Source organism: Oncorhynchus kisutch, linkage group LG2 (genome assembly GCF_002021735.2).
Source record: "Oncorhynchus kisutch isolate 150728-3 linkage group LG2, Okis_V2, whole genome shotgun sequence".
Lineage (NCBI taxonomy): Eukaryota > Metazoa > Chordata > Actinopteri > Salmoniformes > Salmonidae > Oncorhynchus > Oncorhynchus kisutch.
The window spans coordinates 38,356,817-38,377,863 of NC_034175.2; the positions used below are offsets into that span (position 1 = coordinate 38,356,817).

A 21,047-nucleotide genomic window follows, 5' to 3' on the forward strand; every position below is an offset into this window, starting at 1 on the left:
TGTTCATCAACAATGGTGTATTACTCACCACAGGTTAATGATAAGGGTGTGCTTGAAAGGATGCACATAACTCTGCAATGTTGGGTTGTACTGGAGAGTCTCAGTCATTTTCCACACACAGTCTCTGCCTATATTTAGTTTTCATGCCAGTGAGGGCCGAGAATCCACTCTCACATAGGTATGTGGTTGCAAAGGGCATCAGTGTCTTAACAGCGTGATTTGCCAAGGCAGGATACTCTGAGCGCATCCCTATCCATGTCAGTGGCTTCTGATTAAATAACATTTTCACACATGCAAGAAGTCAGACAAGTGAAAATTATGGTCTGTAAAGAAAACTAAGCTCGTCGCTCAATTCAAAAAACGTGTCAGTACTTTGCCCCTTGATAACCAGTGCACCTCTGTATGTTGTAAAAGCGTTACATGTTCGCTGCCCATATCATTGCATAGTGCAGAAAATACATGAGAGTTCAGGGGCCTTGCTTTAACAAAGTTAACCATTTTCACTGTAGTCTCCAAAATGTCTTTCAAGCTGTCAGGCATTCCCTTGGCAGGAAGAGCCTCTCAGTGGATGCTGCAGTGTACCCAAGTGGCGTCGGAGGCAACTGCTTGCACACGCATTACCACTCCAATATGTCTCCCTGTCATGGCTTTTGCGCAATCAGTACAGATACCAACACATCTTGACCACCAAAGTCCATTTGATGTCACAAAGCTGTCCAGTACTTTAAAATAGCCTCCCCTGTCGTTCTGGTTTCCAGTGGTTTGCGGAAGAGGATGTCTTCCTTAATTGACCCCCGTAAACGGAACGGACATATACCAGGAGCTGTGCCAGGCCCGCCATGTCTGTTGACTCATCCAGCTGTAATGCATAGAATTCACTGGCTTGTATGCGAAGCAGTAATTATTTCAAAACATCTCCTACCTCCTGTCACTGATGTGTCGTGAATTAGTGTTGTTTGATGAAGGCCTTCTCTGTATAGTTATTTTGGCCTTTTCCCCCAGCATTGTCCCAGCCATATCCACGGCAGCAAGAAGATTTAAGTCCTCCGCAATAGTATGGGGCTTGCCTGTCCTATCCATTCGGTAGCTCACCATATAAAACGCTTCTAGCCCCTTCTTATTAATGGTATCTGTTGCTTTTATACATGTCTTACTAATCTAAAGTCGTGTTAATTTTCGCTCAACAAATTCCTGTGGCTTATTTTTCAAATTGGCATGTTTTGTTTCTAAATGTCTGCGCAAGAGTGAAGGTTTCATAGAGTTGTGAGTCGTACTTTTGCACATATAACACACCGTGGCTGCACTAGTCCCAATATAAGTGAACCCCAAATCAATGTAGTTCTCATCATATTTGTGCCTCTTCGATGGTCCAACATCCCTGTTGGTACTAGCAGTACTACTGTTGGTAGTAGCAGTACTACCAGTAGAGCTGGTATGTGTCTCTATGGACGCAGACCTTACCATTTATCTATTTTCGAGCAAACGGAATGAGCAGCAGCTACGTTTGGCTACATACGGACCGTTAGTAGTATTCCCGCGAGAAAGTAAAGGTTATTCAATCAATTAAATGTATTTATAAGCTCTTCTTACATCAGCTGATGTCACAAAGTGCTGTACAGAAACCCAGCCTAAAACCCAAAACAGCAAGCAATGAAGGTGTAAAAGCACGGTGGCTCGGAAAAACTCCCTAGAAAGGCTGGAACCTAGGAAGAAACCTAGAAAGGAACCAGGCTATGAGGGGTGTCCAGTTCTCTTCTGGCTGTGCCAGGTGGAGAAGATAACAGAAAATGGCCAAGATGTTCAAATGTTCATAGATGACCAGCAGGGTCAGATAATAATAATCACTGTGGTTGTAGAGGGTGCAACAGGTCAGCACCTCAGGGGTAGATGTCAGTTAGCTTTTCATAGCCAATCATTCAGAGTATCTGTCTCTAGCACCTGCTGTGTCTAGAGAGTTTAAAACAGCAGGTCTGGGACAAGGTAGCACGTCTGGTGAACAGGTCAGGATTCCATAGCCCGCAGGTAGAACAGTTGAAACTGGAGCAGCAGAACGACCAGGTGGAATGGGGACAGCAAGGAATCATCAGGCATGGTAGTCCTGAGGCATGGTCTTAGGCTCAAGGCCTCTGAGAGAAAGAGAGAGAGCGAGAGAAAGAAAGAGAGAAAAAGAGAGAGAATTAGAGAGAGCATACTTAAATTCACACAGGGAACCGGATAAGACAGGAGAAATTCTCCAGATATAACAGACTAGCTCTCCAACACATAAACTATTGCTGCGCAACATATTTTTCCATTTTTTTTTAGAGGAATGGGAGATTCGATATAGGCCTATAGTTTTTTATATTTTCTGGGTCAAGGTTTGGCTTTTTCATGAGAGGCTTTATTACTGCTAGTTTTAGTGAGTTTGATACAAAACCGGTGGATAGGGAGCCGTTTATTATGTTCAACATAGGAGGGCCAAGCACAAGAAACAGCTCTTTCAGTAGTTTAGTTGGAATAGGGTCCGGTGTGCAGCTTGAAGTTTTAGAGGCCATGACTATTTTCATCAATGTGTCAAGAGATATAGTATTAAACACTTGAGTGTCTCCCTTGATCCTAGTTCCTGGCAGTGTTGTGCAGACTCAGGACAACTGAGCTTTGGAGAAATACGCAGATTTAAAGAGTCCGTAATTTGCATTCTAATGATCATGAAATTTTCGTCAAAGAAGCTCATGAATTTATCACTGCTGAAGTGAAAGCCATCCTTTCTTGGGGAACACTGCTTTTTAGTTAGCTTTGCGACGGTATCAAAAATACATTTTGGATTCTTCTTATTTTCCTCAATTAAGTTGGTAAAATAGGATGATCGAGCAGCAGTGAGGGCTCTTCGATACAGCACGGTATTGTCTTTCCAAGCTAGTCGGAAGACCTCCAGTTTGGTGTAGTGCCATTTCCGTTCCAATTTTCTGGAAGCTGTTTCAGGACTCGGGTATTTTCTGTTTACCAGGGAGCTAGTTTCTTATGACAAATGTTTTTTGTTTTTAGGGGTGCGACTGCCTCTAGGTTATTACGCAAGGTTAAATTGAGTTCCTCAGTTAGGTGGTTAACTGATTTTTGTACTCTGACGTCCTTGGGTAGGAAGAGGGAGTCTGGAAGAGCATCTAGGAATCTTTGGGTTATCCAAGAATTTATAGCATGGCTTTTGATGATCCTTGGTTGGGGTCTGAGCAGATTATTTGTTGTGATTGCAAACATAATAGAATGGTGGTCCAATAGTCCAGGATTATGAGGATAAAACATTAAGATCCACACCATTTATTCCACGAGACAAAACTAGGTCCAGAGTATGACTGTGGCAGTAAGTACGTCCAGAGACATGTTGGACAAAACCCACTGAGCCGATGATGGCTCCGAAAGCCTTTTGGAGTGTGTCTGTGGACTTTTTCATGTGAATTTTAAAGTCACCAAAAATGTGAATATTATCTGCCATGACTACAGGATCTGATAGGAATTCAGTGAACTCAGTGAGTGTCGCTGTGTACTGCCCAGGAGGCCTGGGCACAGTAGCTATAAAAACAGTAGCTATAAAAAGTGATTGAGTAGGCTGCATAGATTTCATGACTAGAAGCTCAAAAGACGAAACGCAGTCATTTTCTTTTGTTAATTTAATTTTGCTATCATAAATGTTAGCAACACCTCTGCCTTTGCAGGATGTGCGGGGGATATGGTCACTAGTGTAACCAGGAGGCGAGGCCTCATTTAACACAGTAAATTCATCAGGATAAGCCATGTTTCAGTCAAGCCAATCACATCAAGATTATGATCAGTGATTAGGTCATTGACTATGACTGCCTTGGAAGTGAGGGATCTAACATTAAGTAGCTTTATTTTGAGATGTGAGATATCACAATCTCTTTCATTAATGACAGGAATGGAGGAGGTCTTTATTCCAGTGAGATTGCTAAAGCGAACACCGCCATGTTTAGTTTTGCCCAACCCAGGTCGAGGAACAGACACGGTCTCAATGGGGATAGCTGAGCTGACTGCACTGACTGTGCTCATGGCAGACTCCACTAAGCTGGCAGGCTGGCTAACAGCCTGCTGCCTGGCCTGCACCCTATCTCATTGTGGAGCTAGGGGAGTTAGAGCCCTGTCTATGTTCGTAGGTAAGATGAGAGCACCCCTCCAGCTAGGATGGAGTCCGCAGGCCAGGCTTGGTCCTGTTTGTGGGTGAGTCCCAGAAATCTACTAATTCTATCTTTTGGGAGGGGCAGAAAACAGTTTTCAACCAGCAATTGAGTTGTGAGAATCTACTGTACTGCTCATCACTCCCCCTAACTGGGAAGGGGCCAGAGACAATTACTCGATGCCAACACATCTTTCTTCTTTCTGATTTATACGCTGAAGCTATGTTGCGCTTGGTAACCTCTGACTGTTTCATCCTAACATCGTTTGTGCCGACGTGGATAACACTATTCCTATATTCTCTACACTCGCCAGTTTTAGCCTTAGTCAGCACCATCTTCAGATTAGCCTTAACGTCAGTAGCCCAGCCCCCTGGTAAACAGTGTATGATCGCTGGATGATTCGTTTTAAGTCTAATACTCCAGGCAATGGAGTCGCCAATGACTAGGGTTTTCAATTTGTCAGAGCTAATGGGAGAAGGAGAGACCAGAGAAGGCTCGGCCTCTGACTCCGACCAGTTGCTTTAACGGAGTAGAACTGGTTGAAAGTTTCTGTCGGCTGAATTAGCGACACCGGTTGAGCATTCCTACAGCATTTCCTTCCAGAAGCCATGAGAAAATTGTCAGGTTGCGGGGACTGTGCGAGGGATTTATACTACTATCTGTACTTATTGGTGGCACAGATGCGGTTTCATCCTTTCCTACACTTAAATTACCCTTGCCTAACGATTGCGTCTGAAGGTGGGCTTGCAGCATGGCTATCCTTGCCATAAGGCGATCGTTCTCCTGTATATTATGAGTACAGCGACGGCAATTAGAAGGCATCATGTTAATGTTACTACTTAGCTTCGGCTGGTGGAGTTCCTTATGAACCATGTTCAGATAAAGCGTCCGGGGTGAAAAGTTTAATGAAAAAAGTTGAGCGAGGGGAATTTTTTAAAATATAAAACGGCAATTAAAACGTAAAAAACGTAAAGTTGGCAGATAGCAAAGTAAGGTTAGCAACAAACTGCACAGCAGCACGTAAACAAGTCTATAAGTTGTGACCGGAGAGTGGTTAATGTGATTAGATGTTAAGTATTTGACGAGGCTACCTGTATTTGACATTGTGTTGTTATTTCGCTGAACACTAGATGGTTTAATTTGATTTTTGCCAGTGAAACGAGGCTACTAAAACACTTTTTTTTAAATGTATTTGGCGTACCCCCAACGGCATTGAGCGTACTCCTGGGGAATACTAGCTGTAGAGGAATGAAGCTACTATATGTTTGAATTGAAGCTGTAAAACATATCAAAACTAGGTTTCACTTGTTGTACCAGCAAAACATAGAAACACTGTTGTACTACCAACTTTCTACCACTAACTTGTTAACAAATTAATTGAGAACTTTGGTTCAGGGTTTGGCATGTGTGTACGTCATGTGGCGTATGTGTTACGTAACACGGTCTTTGTCTCCAATTCAAGCAATGAGGCCACAGCTGAAAAAGTGCTTATCTACTTGTTCAAAAACTAACCACACTGGAAGTTATTCACTCCAGCGCTGTGTCCTGCCCAGAAGAGCATTTCCTCCTCCCTCCTCTCAATACACTCTCAATGCCTCCTTTGTGCCCATATCCCTCATAACCTCCACCCCCAAAACCCATGGCGTCACAGAGATGATTGTTACCCTATTCCATGATGAGAGTGGCAGGTTTTTCTCTTCTCTGTATTGATAAACTCTGTGACATTTTGAGGAGGACCTCTTTTGTTTGGCCCTAAACCCCACCTAAACTCTCTCTTCTGGCCAGTGTCATTGTAGTGCTGCACTCTACTCTTGAACTCGTGAAATTCTCCTCTTTGAGATGAGTGCCCCGCTGTGAGCTGGTACAGTAGGAATGAGTGGGGATCCTTTTTGAGATGCACACACATAGAGATGCACACAGACACACACACACCACTCCTCTCAAATGTGAGCATACTGCACCCTGTTCCTGGTCCACACATATTGTGGCAATGCTGGCACGTACACACACACACACACACACACACACACACACACACACACACACACACACACACACACACACACACACACACACACACACACACACACACACATAGTAGTAGCTGTCAGTACTTTTTTCCTTTTGTTTGCAGCCTATTGTCAATCCCAACATCACACAACTCCCATCGTGGTACAACTCCTACCGCCACACTCTACATCAAACACCATAGTGTGTAACAAAAAGCTGTCGTTAGAGTATCATCTGTGCTGTGTAGACCTACAATGAAGACTCATTAGCCTTTTGCCAAAGCTGAGCATTATTAAATGAGGTCAGTGGGATATTCTATTCTATGGGTCATTCAATGAATGGGCTACGATTGGACCTGTAAGTTTGTGTGTCTGAGAAAGAGCCTTGGGAAAGGCTACTGTGTCCTCTCGTTTTTGATTGAATCCTACGTCATAAAGGAACAACAGCCATGGAAAATGTTGGTAACCACCCGCTTTCTCTCCCCAGTCGACGTGAGCATGGCACTGCCCTTGCAGGTGCCCCCGGCTGCCATTCCCATGGACCTGCGCCTGGACCAGCCCTTTGGCCTAGCACCACGACCAGACGACCAGTGCCACCAAGGACAGGTCCCAGGTCAGCGGGAGCAGCAGCTGCAGCAGGAGTTGCTGGCCCTCAAACACAAACAGCAGATCCAGAGACAGGTGCTCATCGCTGAGTTCCAGCGGCAACATGAGCAGCTCTCACGCCAGCACGAGGCCCAGCTACAGGAGCATGTTAAGGTGTGTGTGTGTGTCCTCTCCTCTCCATCTTTTTAGTGATCTCTCCTCACCACGCAACTTATTTGACCCCTCATCCCAATCTTACCCCCTCATCACCCGCTGCTCTTCCCCCTCCCTCCATCTCTCCATCCTTCCTTCCCCTTTGCTCGAGGGCTGTGTGGATTTCTGCAGAAAGATTTTCATTGCAACAGGGACTTGGCTCAACAGAATGTGGTAAGGACAGAGGGGATGGGTGTAGGAGAGGACATGCATGTATGCGTGTGTGTGCGTTTGTGTGCCTGTGCCTGCGCATGCTAGTGATAAGTGGGTCAGCTGTTTGTTCACCCACACCCGCCCACAATTTCTACTAACCCATCCCCAATCACCCAACTACAAGTGATAAAGTGATCTGAGGCCAGCACCCGACCCTAACTCGCAAATATAGAAAATACACTGTAGCGTACAGTCAGAGATTTTGTTGACAGTGGGTGTCGGATTTTTTGTTGTTGTTGCCTAATTCAGATAGGTCTTTGTTACTGCTTATAATTTACTACATTTTGTTAGTCAACTTGTCTATAATTAAATACAATGAAGCTTCTCTTCTGACAATACTTGTCGCCACTAGAAGACGAAATAAACCCTTGCTCACCAGAAAATATGTCATACATCAATCGAATGAACGCTTCAATCTAGTTGACATTGGTAAAGTTTTCTCTTTCATCTCTGCTTCTCTCCAGCAGTAAAGATGTTTAGGGAGCGGGGAGAAAATGCAAAGATTTTCCATGCAAAATGACCAAATTACATTAGTTTGACCGTTGTTAAGTTAATTACAAGCTGTGAAAACGACCCAACATGTTTCTGATGAGACTTAAGTTTGGCTTGGATGCATATTTTATGTGGTTAAAATACTCTCAGCTTTTACGATGCTGATAAAGAGGGCACCTTTACAGATGGTCCCTAACCAATCATTCATTCTCTCAAGATGCTGAAATATATAATATTTCTCCACTCCTGTTCCAGAGTCCAAAATCTACATTTGGTGTATCGTTCTACCGCAATAAGTGCTTAATTACTCTACATGTGAGAGGTTATAAACCTACAGTCAGTGTCCAGATTTCAGTTAATATTCCTTGTAACCCGTCTGAACAGTAGGCTACAATTCCCTTGACGTGCCATATTTGAAGTCCCCGTCTTGTTAGTGTTAAACGTCATATAAAAATAATGAAAGAAAAACGTCTAACTAGCCTATAGAGATGTATTGCACAAGAATCATACAGTGTATTTATGGATTTTTTATGCATTGTTTTCTCTTTATTCCACCTGCCCGCCCGCCCTTCGTCCACACAATATTTCATGACCCTAAACCCACCCGCCCTGTGGATATAACCGCGGGGACTGCGGATTATGAGTCAACCCACGCTTCACTAGCGCATGCGTGTGTGTGATGTAACTGGATCTGCCGGTTACGTTGGGCTGCTTTTCTGATCTTAATAGGAACCCCGTCCTTGGGAAACTGTGTATGCATGTGTACCAGCGCATATGTGTGTGTGTGTGTGACAGTGAGAGAAACTGCTCGCTTTGCAAACAGGCCTCCACGGTGTTGCCACGGGCCGCAGCCTCAATCAGGCAATGGGAGCGAGGCAGCCCAGGCTAAAAATAACTCTGTCTGAAAGCTCCAGTCACAGCAGCCAGTGGGCTTCAGCACCAGGTAGGGTGGGATGCACAGTGATTGGCACATCACTAGCTCTACATTATGCCTTGACAGCATGCTGACTGATTTCTATTTTGCTCTGTTCCAGTCAACACCCACCTGTACTGGTTGAAATTATGCAAACACTCTCCATAGTGAGTCTTTTATCATTCAGTTATTTAGGCATTTAGTCTCACTCTTGACGACTTCTTAAAGAGTAACTTTCATTTAAAAAAAGTCTTAGTTATAGTGAAACAAGTCAATTCTGGTCTTCATTTTGACAGTTTGTTGCAAAAGTGATATATTTTTACTACTTTTAGTTCAACTCTACCATTGAATTAATGCAGGAAGCACCAGTGACTCGGTCTATAAAAAAAGTGGTCAGATGAAGCAGATGCTAAACTACAGGGCTGTTTTGCTAGCACAGACTGGAATATGTTCCAGGATTCTTCCGAATAGCATTGAGGAGTAGACCACATCAGTTACTGGCTTTATCAATAAGTGAATCGAGGATGTCATCCCCACAGTGACTGTACATACATACCCCAACCAGAACCCATGGGTTACAGGCAACATTCGCACTGAGCTAAAGGGTAGAGCTGCCGCTTTCAAGGAGCGGGACTCTAACCCAGAAGCTTATAAGACATTTTTTTACAAATTTTTATTTGACCTTTATTTTACTAGGCAAGTCAGTTAAGAACAAATTCTTATTTTCAATGACAGCCTAGGAACAGTGGGTTAACTGCCTGTTCAGGGGCAGAACGACAGATTTATACCTTGTCAGCTCGGGGATTTGTACTTGCAACCTTCCGGCTACTAGTCCAACTAGTCCAACCTTCCGGCTACTAGTCCAACACTCTAACCACTAGGCTACCCTGCCATCCCGCTATGTCCTCAAACGAATCATGAAACAGGCATGAAACAGGCAAAGCGTTAATACAGAACTAAGATCAAATTGTACTACACCGGCTCCAACGCTCGTTGGATGTGGCAGGGCTTGCAAACTATTACAGACTACAAAGGGAAGCACAGCCAAGAGCTGCCCAGTGACACAAGCCTACCAGACAAGCTAAATAACTTCTATGCTCGCTTCGAAGCAAGTAACACTGAAACATGCATGAGAGCACCAACTGTTTCGGATGACTGTGTGATCACGCTCTCTGCAGCCGATGTGAGTAAGACCTTTAAACATATCAAATTTCACAAGGCCACTGGGCCAGATGGATTACCAGGACGTGTACTCCTAGCATGCACTGACCAACTGGCAAGTGTCTTCACTGACATTTTCAACCTCTCCCTGTCCGAGTATGTAATACCAACATGTTTCAAGCAGACCACCATAGTCCCTGTGTCCAAGAACACTAAGGTAACCTGCTTAAATGACTACCACCCCTTAGCACTCACGTCTGTAGCCATGAAATGCTTTGAAAGGCTGTTCATGGCTCACATCAACACCTTTATCCCAGAAACTCAAGACCCACCCTAATGTGCATACCGCACCAACAGATCCACAGATGATGCAATCTCTATTGCACGCCGCACTGCCTTTTCCCACCTGGACAAAAGGAACACCTATTTGAGAAGTTGACTACACCATAGTGCCCTCACTAAGCTAAGGACCCTGGGACTTAACAGCTTCCTCTGCAACTGGATCCTAGACTTCCTGACGGGCCGCCCCCAGGTGGTAAGGGTAGGTAACAACACATCCGCCACGCTGATCCTCAACACGGGGGCCCCTCAGGGGTGCGTGCTTAGTCCCCTTCTGTACTCCCTGTTCACTCATACTGCACGACCAGGCACGACTCCAACACCATCATAAAGTTTGCTGATGACACAACAGTGGTAGGCCTCATCACCGACAATGATGAGACAGCCTATAGGGAGGAGGTCAGAGACCTGACCATGTGGTGCCAGGACAACAACCTCTCCCTCAACGTGATCAAGACAAAGGAGATGATTGTGGACTACAGGAAAAAGATTCGGTATGAAATACACTCCCTTCTAAATGTGCTGGGTGGTACCACCTCAAGGCTTACTATAAATGCAGGTGACAGCGCACCTTATTTGGTAATAGTCTTGGTAAGTGGAGTGTGCCATGATGCTTCTCTGACTAGACAATTGACGTTACACAAAATTCAAAAGACAGTAAGGCACATTTCCGCATATGATGAAATTCAATGTTTTTGCTTACCGTTTCATACACATCTATGTGCTTTTGCAAAGAAAATAAAGATGTAGGCTATGAGGATTATGTTTTTATATTCGTAGCTACATCCATCGTAACAAGAAATACAGTATTTCTACATTGTAGAATAATAGTGAAGACATCAAACTATGTGTTACGTTTTTCTTCCGTCGAAGGAGAGTCGGACCAAAATTCAGCGTGGTTAATACGATACATGTTTAATGATGATGAAATACGAACAATACAAAAACAACAAACGGAATGTGAAAACCTATACAGCCTATCAGGTGACAAACTAACACAGAGACAGGAACAATCACCCACGAAACACTCAAAGAATATGGCTGCCTAAATATGGTTCCCAATCAGAGACAACGAGAATCACCTGCCTCTGATTGAGAACCGCCTCAGGCAACCATACACTTTGCTAGAACACCCCACTAAGCCACAATCCCAAAACCTACGAAAAAACCCCATACATAAACACAACACAAAATAAACCCATGTCACACCCTGGCCTGACCAAATAAATATAGAAAACACAAAATACTAAGACCAGGGCGTGACACTATGAAATAACACATACGGAATCATGTAGTAACCAAAAAAGTTTTAAACAAATCAAAATATATTTTTATTTTAGATTCTTCAAAGTAACCAGCCTTTGCCTTGATGCCAACTTTGCACACTCTAGGCATTCTCTCAACTGGCTTCATCTGGAATGCTTTTCCAACCGTCTTGAAGGAGTTCCCACGTATGCTGAGCACTTGTTGGCTGCTTTTCCTTCACTCTGCTCTCCCACTCATCCCAAACCATCTCAATTGGGTTGAGGTCGGGTGATTGTGGAGGCTAGATCATCTGATGCAGCACTCCATCACTCTCCTTCTATGTCAAATAGCCCTTACACAGCCTGGACGTGTGTTTGTGTCATTGACCTGTCGAAAAACAAATGATAGTCTCACTAAGCGCAAACCAGATGGGATGGCGTATTGCTGCAGTATTCTGTGGTAGCCATGCTGGTTAAGTGTGCCATGAATTCTTTATTTCCACCGGTCTAATGTCCATTGCTTGTGTTTGTTGGCCCAAGCAAGTCTCTTCTTCTTGTTATTGGTGTCCTTTAGTAGTGATTTCTTTGTAGCAATTCGACCATGAAGGCCTGATTCACGCAGTCTCCTCTGAACAGTTGATGTTGAGATGTGTCTTTTACTTGAACTCTGTGAAGCATTTATTTGGGCTGCAATTTCTGAGGCTGGTAACCCTAATAAAATGATCCTCTGCAGCAGAGGTACATCTGGGTCTTCCTTTCCTGTGGCGGTCCTCATGAGAGCCAGTTTCATCATAGCGCTTGATGGATTTTGCGACTGCACTTGAAGAAACTTTCAAAGTTCTTGAAATGTTACTGATTTACTGACCTTCGTGTCTTAAAGTAATGATGGACTGTCTTTTTTCTTTGCTTATTTGAGCTTGAAGAATGTAAAATATATTTTGATTTTTGATTTGTTGAACACTTTTTTGGTTACTACATGATTCCATGTGTGTTATTTCATAGTTTTGATGTCTTCACTATTATTCTACAATGTAAAAAATAGTAAAAATAAAGAAAAGCCCTTGATTGAGTAGTGTCCAAACTTTTGACTAGTACTGTAAATGACAATGTTGGTAATGTCAACTCGTTTTTCCCCCAATCAGTATGACCGATTGGTGGTGCAGTCCACTAACAGTTGGCTCATAGTTCAATAGTTGTGAGTTCTAATCCCACATGTGAAAAAGAAGATATCTGCCCCATCTTTGATTTACAATATTCATCCCATGCCCACACACTTATAATTCTGACAGGTAAAAGCAGACATGTGAGAGGGGTCATCCTGGAAGTAGTTGTGGGCTTTATACATTACCCAAGACCATTCTGTGAGTTCATTTGACCATTGGAAAAAGAGCTACTGCGTAAATACTGCATTGCGGGTTGGATTGAATTGAGCCCCTAAACTTCATTTTCAGGGGGATTATTTTTTACGCAACACTGCAATAAATTTGAGTCCACATAAAAAAAAATATGAATGTTAGCCCCATGGAGTATTTGAACTTACACCGCAAGTGGCTATAGACATCAGGGACTCTGCATCCTAGAACTGTGTTGCTTGTGATGCACCTCATTTTTATTATAAGAGCATGCCAGTGGACTTCTGTTAAGTATGATTTAGTGAGAAAGTGTTAGGGTCAGGTACAACTAAGTTTACCCACCCCCAAATAAATATTTATGAACAATTCCCTCCACTCACAACTTCTCATCTGAATGCAATTTTTGGAAATTTGAGTGTTTCCCAGCTGATATGAAATCTGCAGGGGACACTTGCTGTTGAAATCTAGTGATATTGATGTCAGCCAGTGGTGTTAGATTTTTGCCATTGAAAGGAAGTGTGTCTGTGTGTGTGTGTGTTTAGAACCGTGTGTTTTTTGTTTATCTAGATGAGGTGATATCAGACAATGTGTTACCATGTCTCCCCCCTCTCTCCCTCCTGTCTCCCTCTTCTTCCCCCACATGTCCCTTCATCCCTCTCCATCTACCCCATCTCTCTCCCCAATCACTGTTCTCCTCCCTCTCCCCATTTCCTATGCACTACCAGATGCCCTGTAGCAGTGCCATCAGCAGGCAGTTGTATCAACATCGCAGTAAAGTTTGTAGTAACGTTGTGTTGCAGCACCAGCAGGACCTCCTGGCTCTGAAGCATCAGCAGGAGCTGCTGGAGCACCAGAGGAAGATGGAGAGACACCGCCAAGAGCAAGAGATAGAGAAACATCAGAGGGAGCAGAAACTCCTGCTGCTTAAGAACAAGGAGCGTTGCCAGGAGAGTGAGTGGCTCAGAATTACATCCTTTTTCTATTTTTTCTTTCTCCCCCCTTTTTTTCTCCCCAATTTTGTGGTATTCAGTTGGTAGTTACATTCTTGTTCCATCGCTGCAACTCCCGTACGGACTCGGGAGAGGCGAAGGTCGAGAGCCGTGCGTCCTCCGCAATACAACCCGGACGAAGCTGGGTAAAGGGCTTCAATGCCGAAATCCTAAAGTATCCTTTTAAGTGCCGTTGTAAATTGCCTCCAGTCTCATAAAAGTCAGCACGTAGGCCCCCAAAATGTGATTTAAAATGTGTCTGTATTAGTAATCATCATGTGCCGTGTGTGTCCCCCCCCCCCACGCTCGCTGCTTCACCGCTTGACATGTTAGTCACTTGTTGTCAGCTGTCTTATTCTCACTCATTGTGTTTCTTCTTGACACACACTTTTACAGACATATGCACACGCACACACTTATTTTGCTCCCTTTTTACTCTTGCTCTTCTGTTTTTTTCACTCTTTCCATTTTCTCTCTCTCCATCTCCCCGTGTGGAGGATCCCCTCTGGGAAGTGTTAACGGTGTGATGGCGAGGTGGTAATTGAAGAGAGAGCTGTGAGAGAACGCACCTTGTGATACCTTGTTTAAAAAAATAACAAACACACCAACACACTAAAAAAGCCCATTTAACTGCCACTGTCTCGGTGGAATTCCCATGAAAGCATGTATTTTCCCCTCTATGGAATCTCTGTGTGACTCTGCTCCAACAGATTACAGTTCTGGGCCCAGTTTGCCGATAGCGATGGAACTTAGGCTTTCGAGTGTTTTAACGCTGCATATTTCCTTCGACATCCGAAAATGTAACGCGTGTTTCCCAATACACCATGCAGAGAGAATGGTCGGTCAGTGCATCGTACTGATAGGATTTAAGGAAAGGGAGCGCTGCTCTCAGATCAGCTTTCTCTGTTCAAATCTTTCCTGAACATTAGAATTATTTCACCGTACTGACAAGGGATCAGCACCTGGAGAGATATTACCACATACGGCTGCAAATATTGAGGCGGCCTACTCTAATGAAATAAAAATGCATTAAATCACTAATTTGGCACATCATTGCGCACATGTTTGGCTGCACATCATTAAATATATTGAGACAAATTAAATAGAGTAGCCTACAAGTAGCAAAATATAACTAAATTGATTGAACATGAAATGTATTTGAATATGATTGAAAAAGGCCTACAGAAAATATTCATACCCCTTGAATTATTCTACATTTTGTTGGTATAGGCTGAATTCAAAATGGATCAAATAGAAACAATTCTCACCCATCAACAAAAATATTTTTAAACATTTTTGCTAATGTATTGAACATGAAATACAGAAATACCTCATTTAGATACGTATTCACACCCCTGAGTCAATACTTTGTAGAAGCACCTTTGGCAGCGATTACAGCTGTGAGTCTTTCTGGGTAAGTCTCTTAGAGCTTTCCACACCTGGATCTTGCAACATTTGCCCATTATTATTTTCAAAATTCTTTAAGCGCTGACAAATTGGTTGTTGAACATTGCTGGACAACCATTTTCAGGTCTTGCCATAGATTTTCAAGTAGATTTGAGTCAAATCTGTAACACTTCATTAAAGGTATTGTTGGATATTATCATCCTAATCCTAATATTATTCATATATAATATAAGACAAGTACTGGAAGCAATAGAACATGATGACAATTCTGGGAAACCAGGCCTGGCAGTCATAGCAGACTTTGAAAAGGCCTTTGATAAAGTACGACTGGGATTTATATAAAAATGCCTGGACTATTTTAATTGTGGAGAATCTCTTAAAGGTGTAAAATAGTAAATAATGGCTACTTCTCAGAAAGTATTAAATTGTCAAGAGGAGTAAAACAAGGTTGTCCACTATCGGCATATCTATTTATTATGGCAATCGAAATGCTATTCAAATTAGATCCAACTACAATATCCAGGGCTTAAAAAAACAAAGGTGTCATTGTACGCTGACGATTCATGTTTTCTTCTTTCAGTTATTTGAAAAATTAAATACTATCCTAAATATAATTATTTTTAAAACAAGCCATAGAAAGCTGGTTACAATTTCAGTTTAATCCACCAGAAAAGACAGAACAAATATTAAAACAAATATTAAACTCAAATATACTAATTGATATAAAAAATATATATTTATTATACATTTGAAATAATATACATATTTACAAGAAAATATATATGGGGGATTGGAAATACTGCAGACAATTACATTGATAGAAGCCACAATCTATCTACAATATTAAAGCTGATCTACCCCCTAAAAAAACATACAACATAATAATTTAACTCGGCCACTCAGGAACATTCACTGTCTTTTAGTTTATTGTCCTGAAAGGTTCATTCATCTCCCAGTGACTGGTGGAAAGTAGACTGAACCAGAATTTCATCTAGGATTTTGACTTTTAACACCGTTCCGGTTTTTTTTCATCCTGAAAAACTCCCCAATCCTTAACGATTACAAGCATACCCATAACATGACGCAGCCACCAAACATAACACTTTATATTCTGGACAAAAAGCTCATTTCTTTGCCACATATTTTGCAGTAGTTAGTGCCTTGTTGTAAACACGATGCATGTTTTGGAATATTTGATTCTGTACAGACTTCCTTCTTTTCACTCTGTCAATTAGGTTAGTATTGTAGAGTAACTACAATGTTGTTGAGCCATCATCAGTTTTCTCCTATCACAGCCATTACACGCTGTATCTGTTTTAAAAGTCCCCGTTGGCCTCATGGTGAAATCTCTGAGTGATTTTCTACCTACAGTGTGTGCACTAACTGGATGCATTGATACACCATCCAGTGTCCAGGTGCCCTTCTTTGAGAGGCATTGGACAACCTCCCTGGTCTTTGTGATTGAATCTGTGTTTGAAAATCACTGCTCGACTGAGGGACCATACATATAATTTGTATGTTTGGGTTACAGAGATGAGGTAATCGTTCAAAAATCATGTTAAACACTATTATTGCACACAAACGTTTACTCCTGAATTTATTAGGCAAAGGGGTTGAATACGTATTGACTCAAGACATTTCAGATTTTCATTTTTCATTAATCTGTAAAATATTTGAAAACATAATTGCTCTTTGACATTATGGGATATTGTGTGTAGGCCAGTGACACACACAAAAAAAAATGTGGATAAAGTCAATGGGTGTGAATACTTTCTGAAGGCACTGTATAATATATTTTAATAATGCGTTTTCATTTGAAACATAATTTTATGTTTCACTTGTTTATATCAATTGCAAAGACATAGGCAGCTTTGTATTTGTAGTCAACTTTGTTCGGAAGTTATCGGTGGACGGATAAACCATGTGATTTTATGTTGAGCGGAGATATTCTGTGTATAAAGCGATGCGGGAGGGCAAAAAAGGGTCTGACGAAGCAGTTAGCTGGTCTTACGAGTGATCTGAGACAGGCATTAGAGCAAAAGCGTTTTCAAGTGATACGTTAATGATGATGGTTTCGGGAAACAGCTCAGAGATTTTTACGATGCTCCTACGAAGGTTCTAAAGATGAACTTAGCCTTAAGATGCTTTTGGGAAACCGGGCCCTGTTCAGTCACTCCTTCAGGCTGCATTCTATAGTAGTATTTCACTCAGAATGATTCCGTGTTGTTACATTTCTGTTCCCCCATTGGATTCAGTTTAATATTACTTTTAAATGATATAGAAAGGCTATATTTTAACTGAATGTCATTGGGGCATGTAAAGATCTATATTCAAGTTTAATCCAACAGCAAGGAGGAACCACATCTGAAGCGGGAAACAGAATGATACGTGTTCCTCCAGGCTATTTTGAAGGTTGTATTTGTAGTACTTGTCCTGCCATTTTGTAGTCCCTAATCCTTGGCTTCTCGCTCATCTCTCCCAGGTGCGGTGGCCAGCACAGAGGTCAAGATGAGGCTGCAGGAATTTGTCCTGAACAAGAAGAAAGCCCTGGCCCAGCGCAGCCTCAACCACTGCATGTCTACTGACCCACGCTATTGGTACGGGTGAGTATCTTACCCACACCCCACACCCTTACTCTTACCCAACTATAGGTCAAGTTGAACTTACTTATGCTGGTGCAATGCGCCAAATAATGACATGTCAGAACTCTCTGTTCTTCATGGAAGCTGCATAGCCCCCACCCCCCAATCCACGTCCTTCCTGATATAGTAGATGTTAAAGGATATGATGAGAATACAGTGGCTTGCGAAAGTATTCACCCCCATGGCATTTGTCCTATTTTGTTGCCTTACAACCTGGATTTTAAAAAAAAAACTTGGGGGGGGGGGGTTTGTATTATTTGATTTACACAACATAACTACCACTTTGAAGATGCAAAATATTTTTTACTGTAAAACAAACAAGAAATTAGACAAAAAAACAGAACACTTGAGCGTGCATAACTATTCACTCCCCCAAAGTAGATACTTTGTAGAAACTCATTTTGCAGCAATTACAGCTGCAAGTCTCTTGGGGTATGTCTCTGTAAGCTTGGCACATCTAGCCACTGGGATTTTTGCCCATTCTTCAAGGCAAAACTGCTCCAGCTCCTTCAAGTTGGATGGGTTCCGCTGGTGTACAGCAATCTTTAAGTCATACCACAGATTCTCAATTGGATTGAGTTCTGGGCTTTGCATAGGCCATTCCAAGACATTTAAATGTTTTGCCTTAAACCACTCGAGTGTTGTTTTAGCAGTATGCTTAGGGTCATTGTCCTGCTGGAAGTTAAACCTCAGTCCCAGTCTCAAATCTCTGGAAGACTGAGGTTTCCCCTCAAGAATTTCCTGTATTTATCGCCATCAATCATTCTGTCAACTCTGACCAGTTTCCCAGTCCCTGCTGATGAAAAACATCCCACAGTATGATGCTGCCACCACCATGCTTCACCAAGGGGATGATGTTCTTGGGGTGATGGGAGGTGTTGGGTTTGTGCCAGACATGACGTTTTCCTTGATGGCCAAAATGCTACATTTTAGTCTTATCTGACCAGAGTACCTTCTTCCATATGTTTGGGGAGTCTCCCACATGCCTTTTGGTGAACATCAAATGTGTTTTCTATTTGTTTCTTTAAGCAATGGCTTTTTTTCTGGCCACTCTTCCGTAATGCCCAGCTCTTTTGAGTGTACGGCTTAAAGTGGTCCTATGGACAGATACTCCAATCTCATGTAACACTTCGGTTGCACACATTTGGATTTTATTTAACAAATTCTATGAATTCTGAAGGTAATTGGTTGCACCAGATCTTATTTTGGGGCTTCATAGCAAAAGGGGTGAATACATATGCACACAACACCTTTTCAATTTTTGAAATATATATATATATATATTTTTAAATAAGTACTTTTTTTTCACTTCACCATTTTGGACTATTTTGTGTTTGTTACATGAAATTAAAATTAAAATCCATTTATATTACAGGTTGTAATGCAACAAAATAGGAAAAACTCCAGGGAGTGGAATACTTTTGCAAGGCGCTGTAAGCAGTATAGTAATAGCTCCATCTCTCCTTCTGATACTAGGTAGAATTACCTCCATATTGCTTGCACCTTATGCAATCCACTCAGTTCTACACAAGTGTACCTGGGTTAAAGGCTAAATCAGTGGTATACAAAGTTGGCGTCGCCCTACTGGGGCGTCAACATTTGTATTCATTTTTTTATTCACTTTTTGGTGGGGGTGGGGGGGATAATTAAGATGACAAATTATTTTATGGGACAATATACAAACGTTTTTGAGAAAGATCAATTAGAATACAAAAATATATATAGAGTAATTGTTTTTATTGGTTTATTTGCATTTTGAGAAGAAAGGAAAAGGGCTATCTAGAGATGAAAGTGTAATGAATTGAAGGTTATTTGTTGATGTAAAAATAGAGATTTATCGATTTTATGGGTGTGTTATTAGATTTGGGGTGGGAAAATTCTGGTGGAAAAAATGGGGTCCACGCAGAAAAAGATTGAATACCAATGGGCTAAATGGTCTATTTAGGATTGGGTCTCACTGTCTGTGCCTCAGATCGAATCTACTATGCAGGACCAGTCTCTCTCTCTACCTCTGCTCTCTCTATTTCCCAATTTCTCTCTTGCTCCCCTCCTCCTCCCTCTTTCTCTCCCCCCCCCCCCCCCCCCCCCCCCCCTCCACCCCTACCTCTCCATCCCCACTCTCCCCTCCTCTCTCTCTCTCTCTCTCTCTCTCTCTCCTCTCTCTCTGTTCTCTCTCTCACCTCTCTTCACGCAGACACGTAGCCCATCTCCCGGGACCTCTGCTGTCGCCTTCTGATGTGGGGAAATGAGGAGGTGCACAGAAAGGGTTTTGAGAGGAACCACCCGATGAATATTAACACACTGGCACCACTCTCTTTCTTTTTCTTGATTTCTTTCACTTTCGCTCTCTCTATCTTCTTTCTTTCTTTCACTACAGTAGTAGTGATGGTTTAAGCTGGAGTCCTTAATGGTGAAACTGCCACGTCCGTTTGGGATATTACAACAACAAAGAAGTTACTGCAAACAGCCAAATATGTACTGCATTTTTTTTGTTGCCACGCACCTTACCTCCGTATCATCCACAAAACATAAACAATAAAAAAGGTACATCTGACCTGACCTGTTCTGTTCACCGGATGTGCTACCTGTCCCAGACATGCTGTTTTCAACTCTCTAGATACAGCAGACTCTGAATGATCGGCTATGAAAAGCCAACTGACATTTACTCCTGAAGTGCTGACCTGTTGCACCCTCTAAAACCACTGTGATTATTATTATTTGACCCTGCTGGTCATCTATGAACATTTGAACATATTGGCCATGTTCTGTTATAATCTCCACCTGCCACAGCCAGAAGAGGACTGGCCACCCCTCATAGCTTGGTTCCTCTCTAGGTTTCTTCCTAGGTTCTGGCCTTTCTAGGGAGTTTTTCCTAGCCACTGTGCTTCTACACGTGTATTGCTTGCTGTTTGGGGTTTTAGGCTGGGTTTCTGTATAGCACTTTGAGATATCAGCTGATGTAAGAAGGGCTTTATAAATACATTTGATTGATTGATACTGAGGTGGACAGTGGTGCTGTTTTCCCTAATGCGGATTAAATCCTTAAGTCCTTGGAGAGAAGTTTAACTTCCCATTGGTGGTCTTCAAGCGTTAGTGAGGCTGGGGCTAGTTATCTTGACAGTTTTACAGGGGTTATACATAGTTTTGTTTACTCTTTACTTGTTTGTTTCCCCACCTCCCAAAAAAAGACCACTGACAGCAGCCACATAAGAGCACTCTAAGACAACATCGAACACCAGATATTTTATTCATCAAAACATGTATATATTCTGACAGCTACGGCAGCATTTTTATAATTGCCACATGAGCCAAAGACATGTCA

At 42.3% G+C, this 21,047-nt stretch overlaps 1 protein-coding gene across 2 annotated transcripts in view; it reads left to right on the forward strand.

Moving 5' to 3' along the window:
- LOC109902359 (histone deacetylase 4) overlaps nucleotides 1-21,047 on the forward strand; it is a 138,435-nt gene that overhangs the window by 38,817 nt on the left and 78,571 nt on the right. For both annotated transcript variants that reach the window (XM_031793896.1, XM_031793898.1), the window contains exons 2-4: nucleotides 6,663-6,934; nucleotides 13,488-13,638; nucleotides 17,566-17,686. In XM_031793896.1, the coding sequence (XP_031649756.1) occupies nucleotides 6,663-6,934; nucleotides 13,488-13,638; nucleotides 17,566-17,686 (544 nt within the window). The remainder of the gene's footprint in view (nucleotides 1-6,662; nucleotides 6,935-13,487; nucleotides 13,639-17,565; nucleotides 17,687-21,047) is intronic.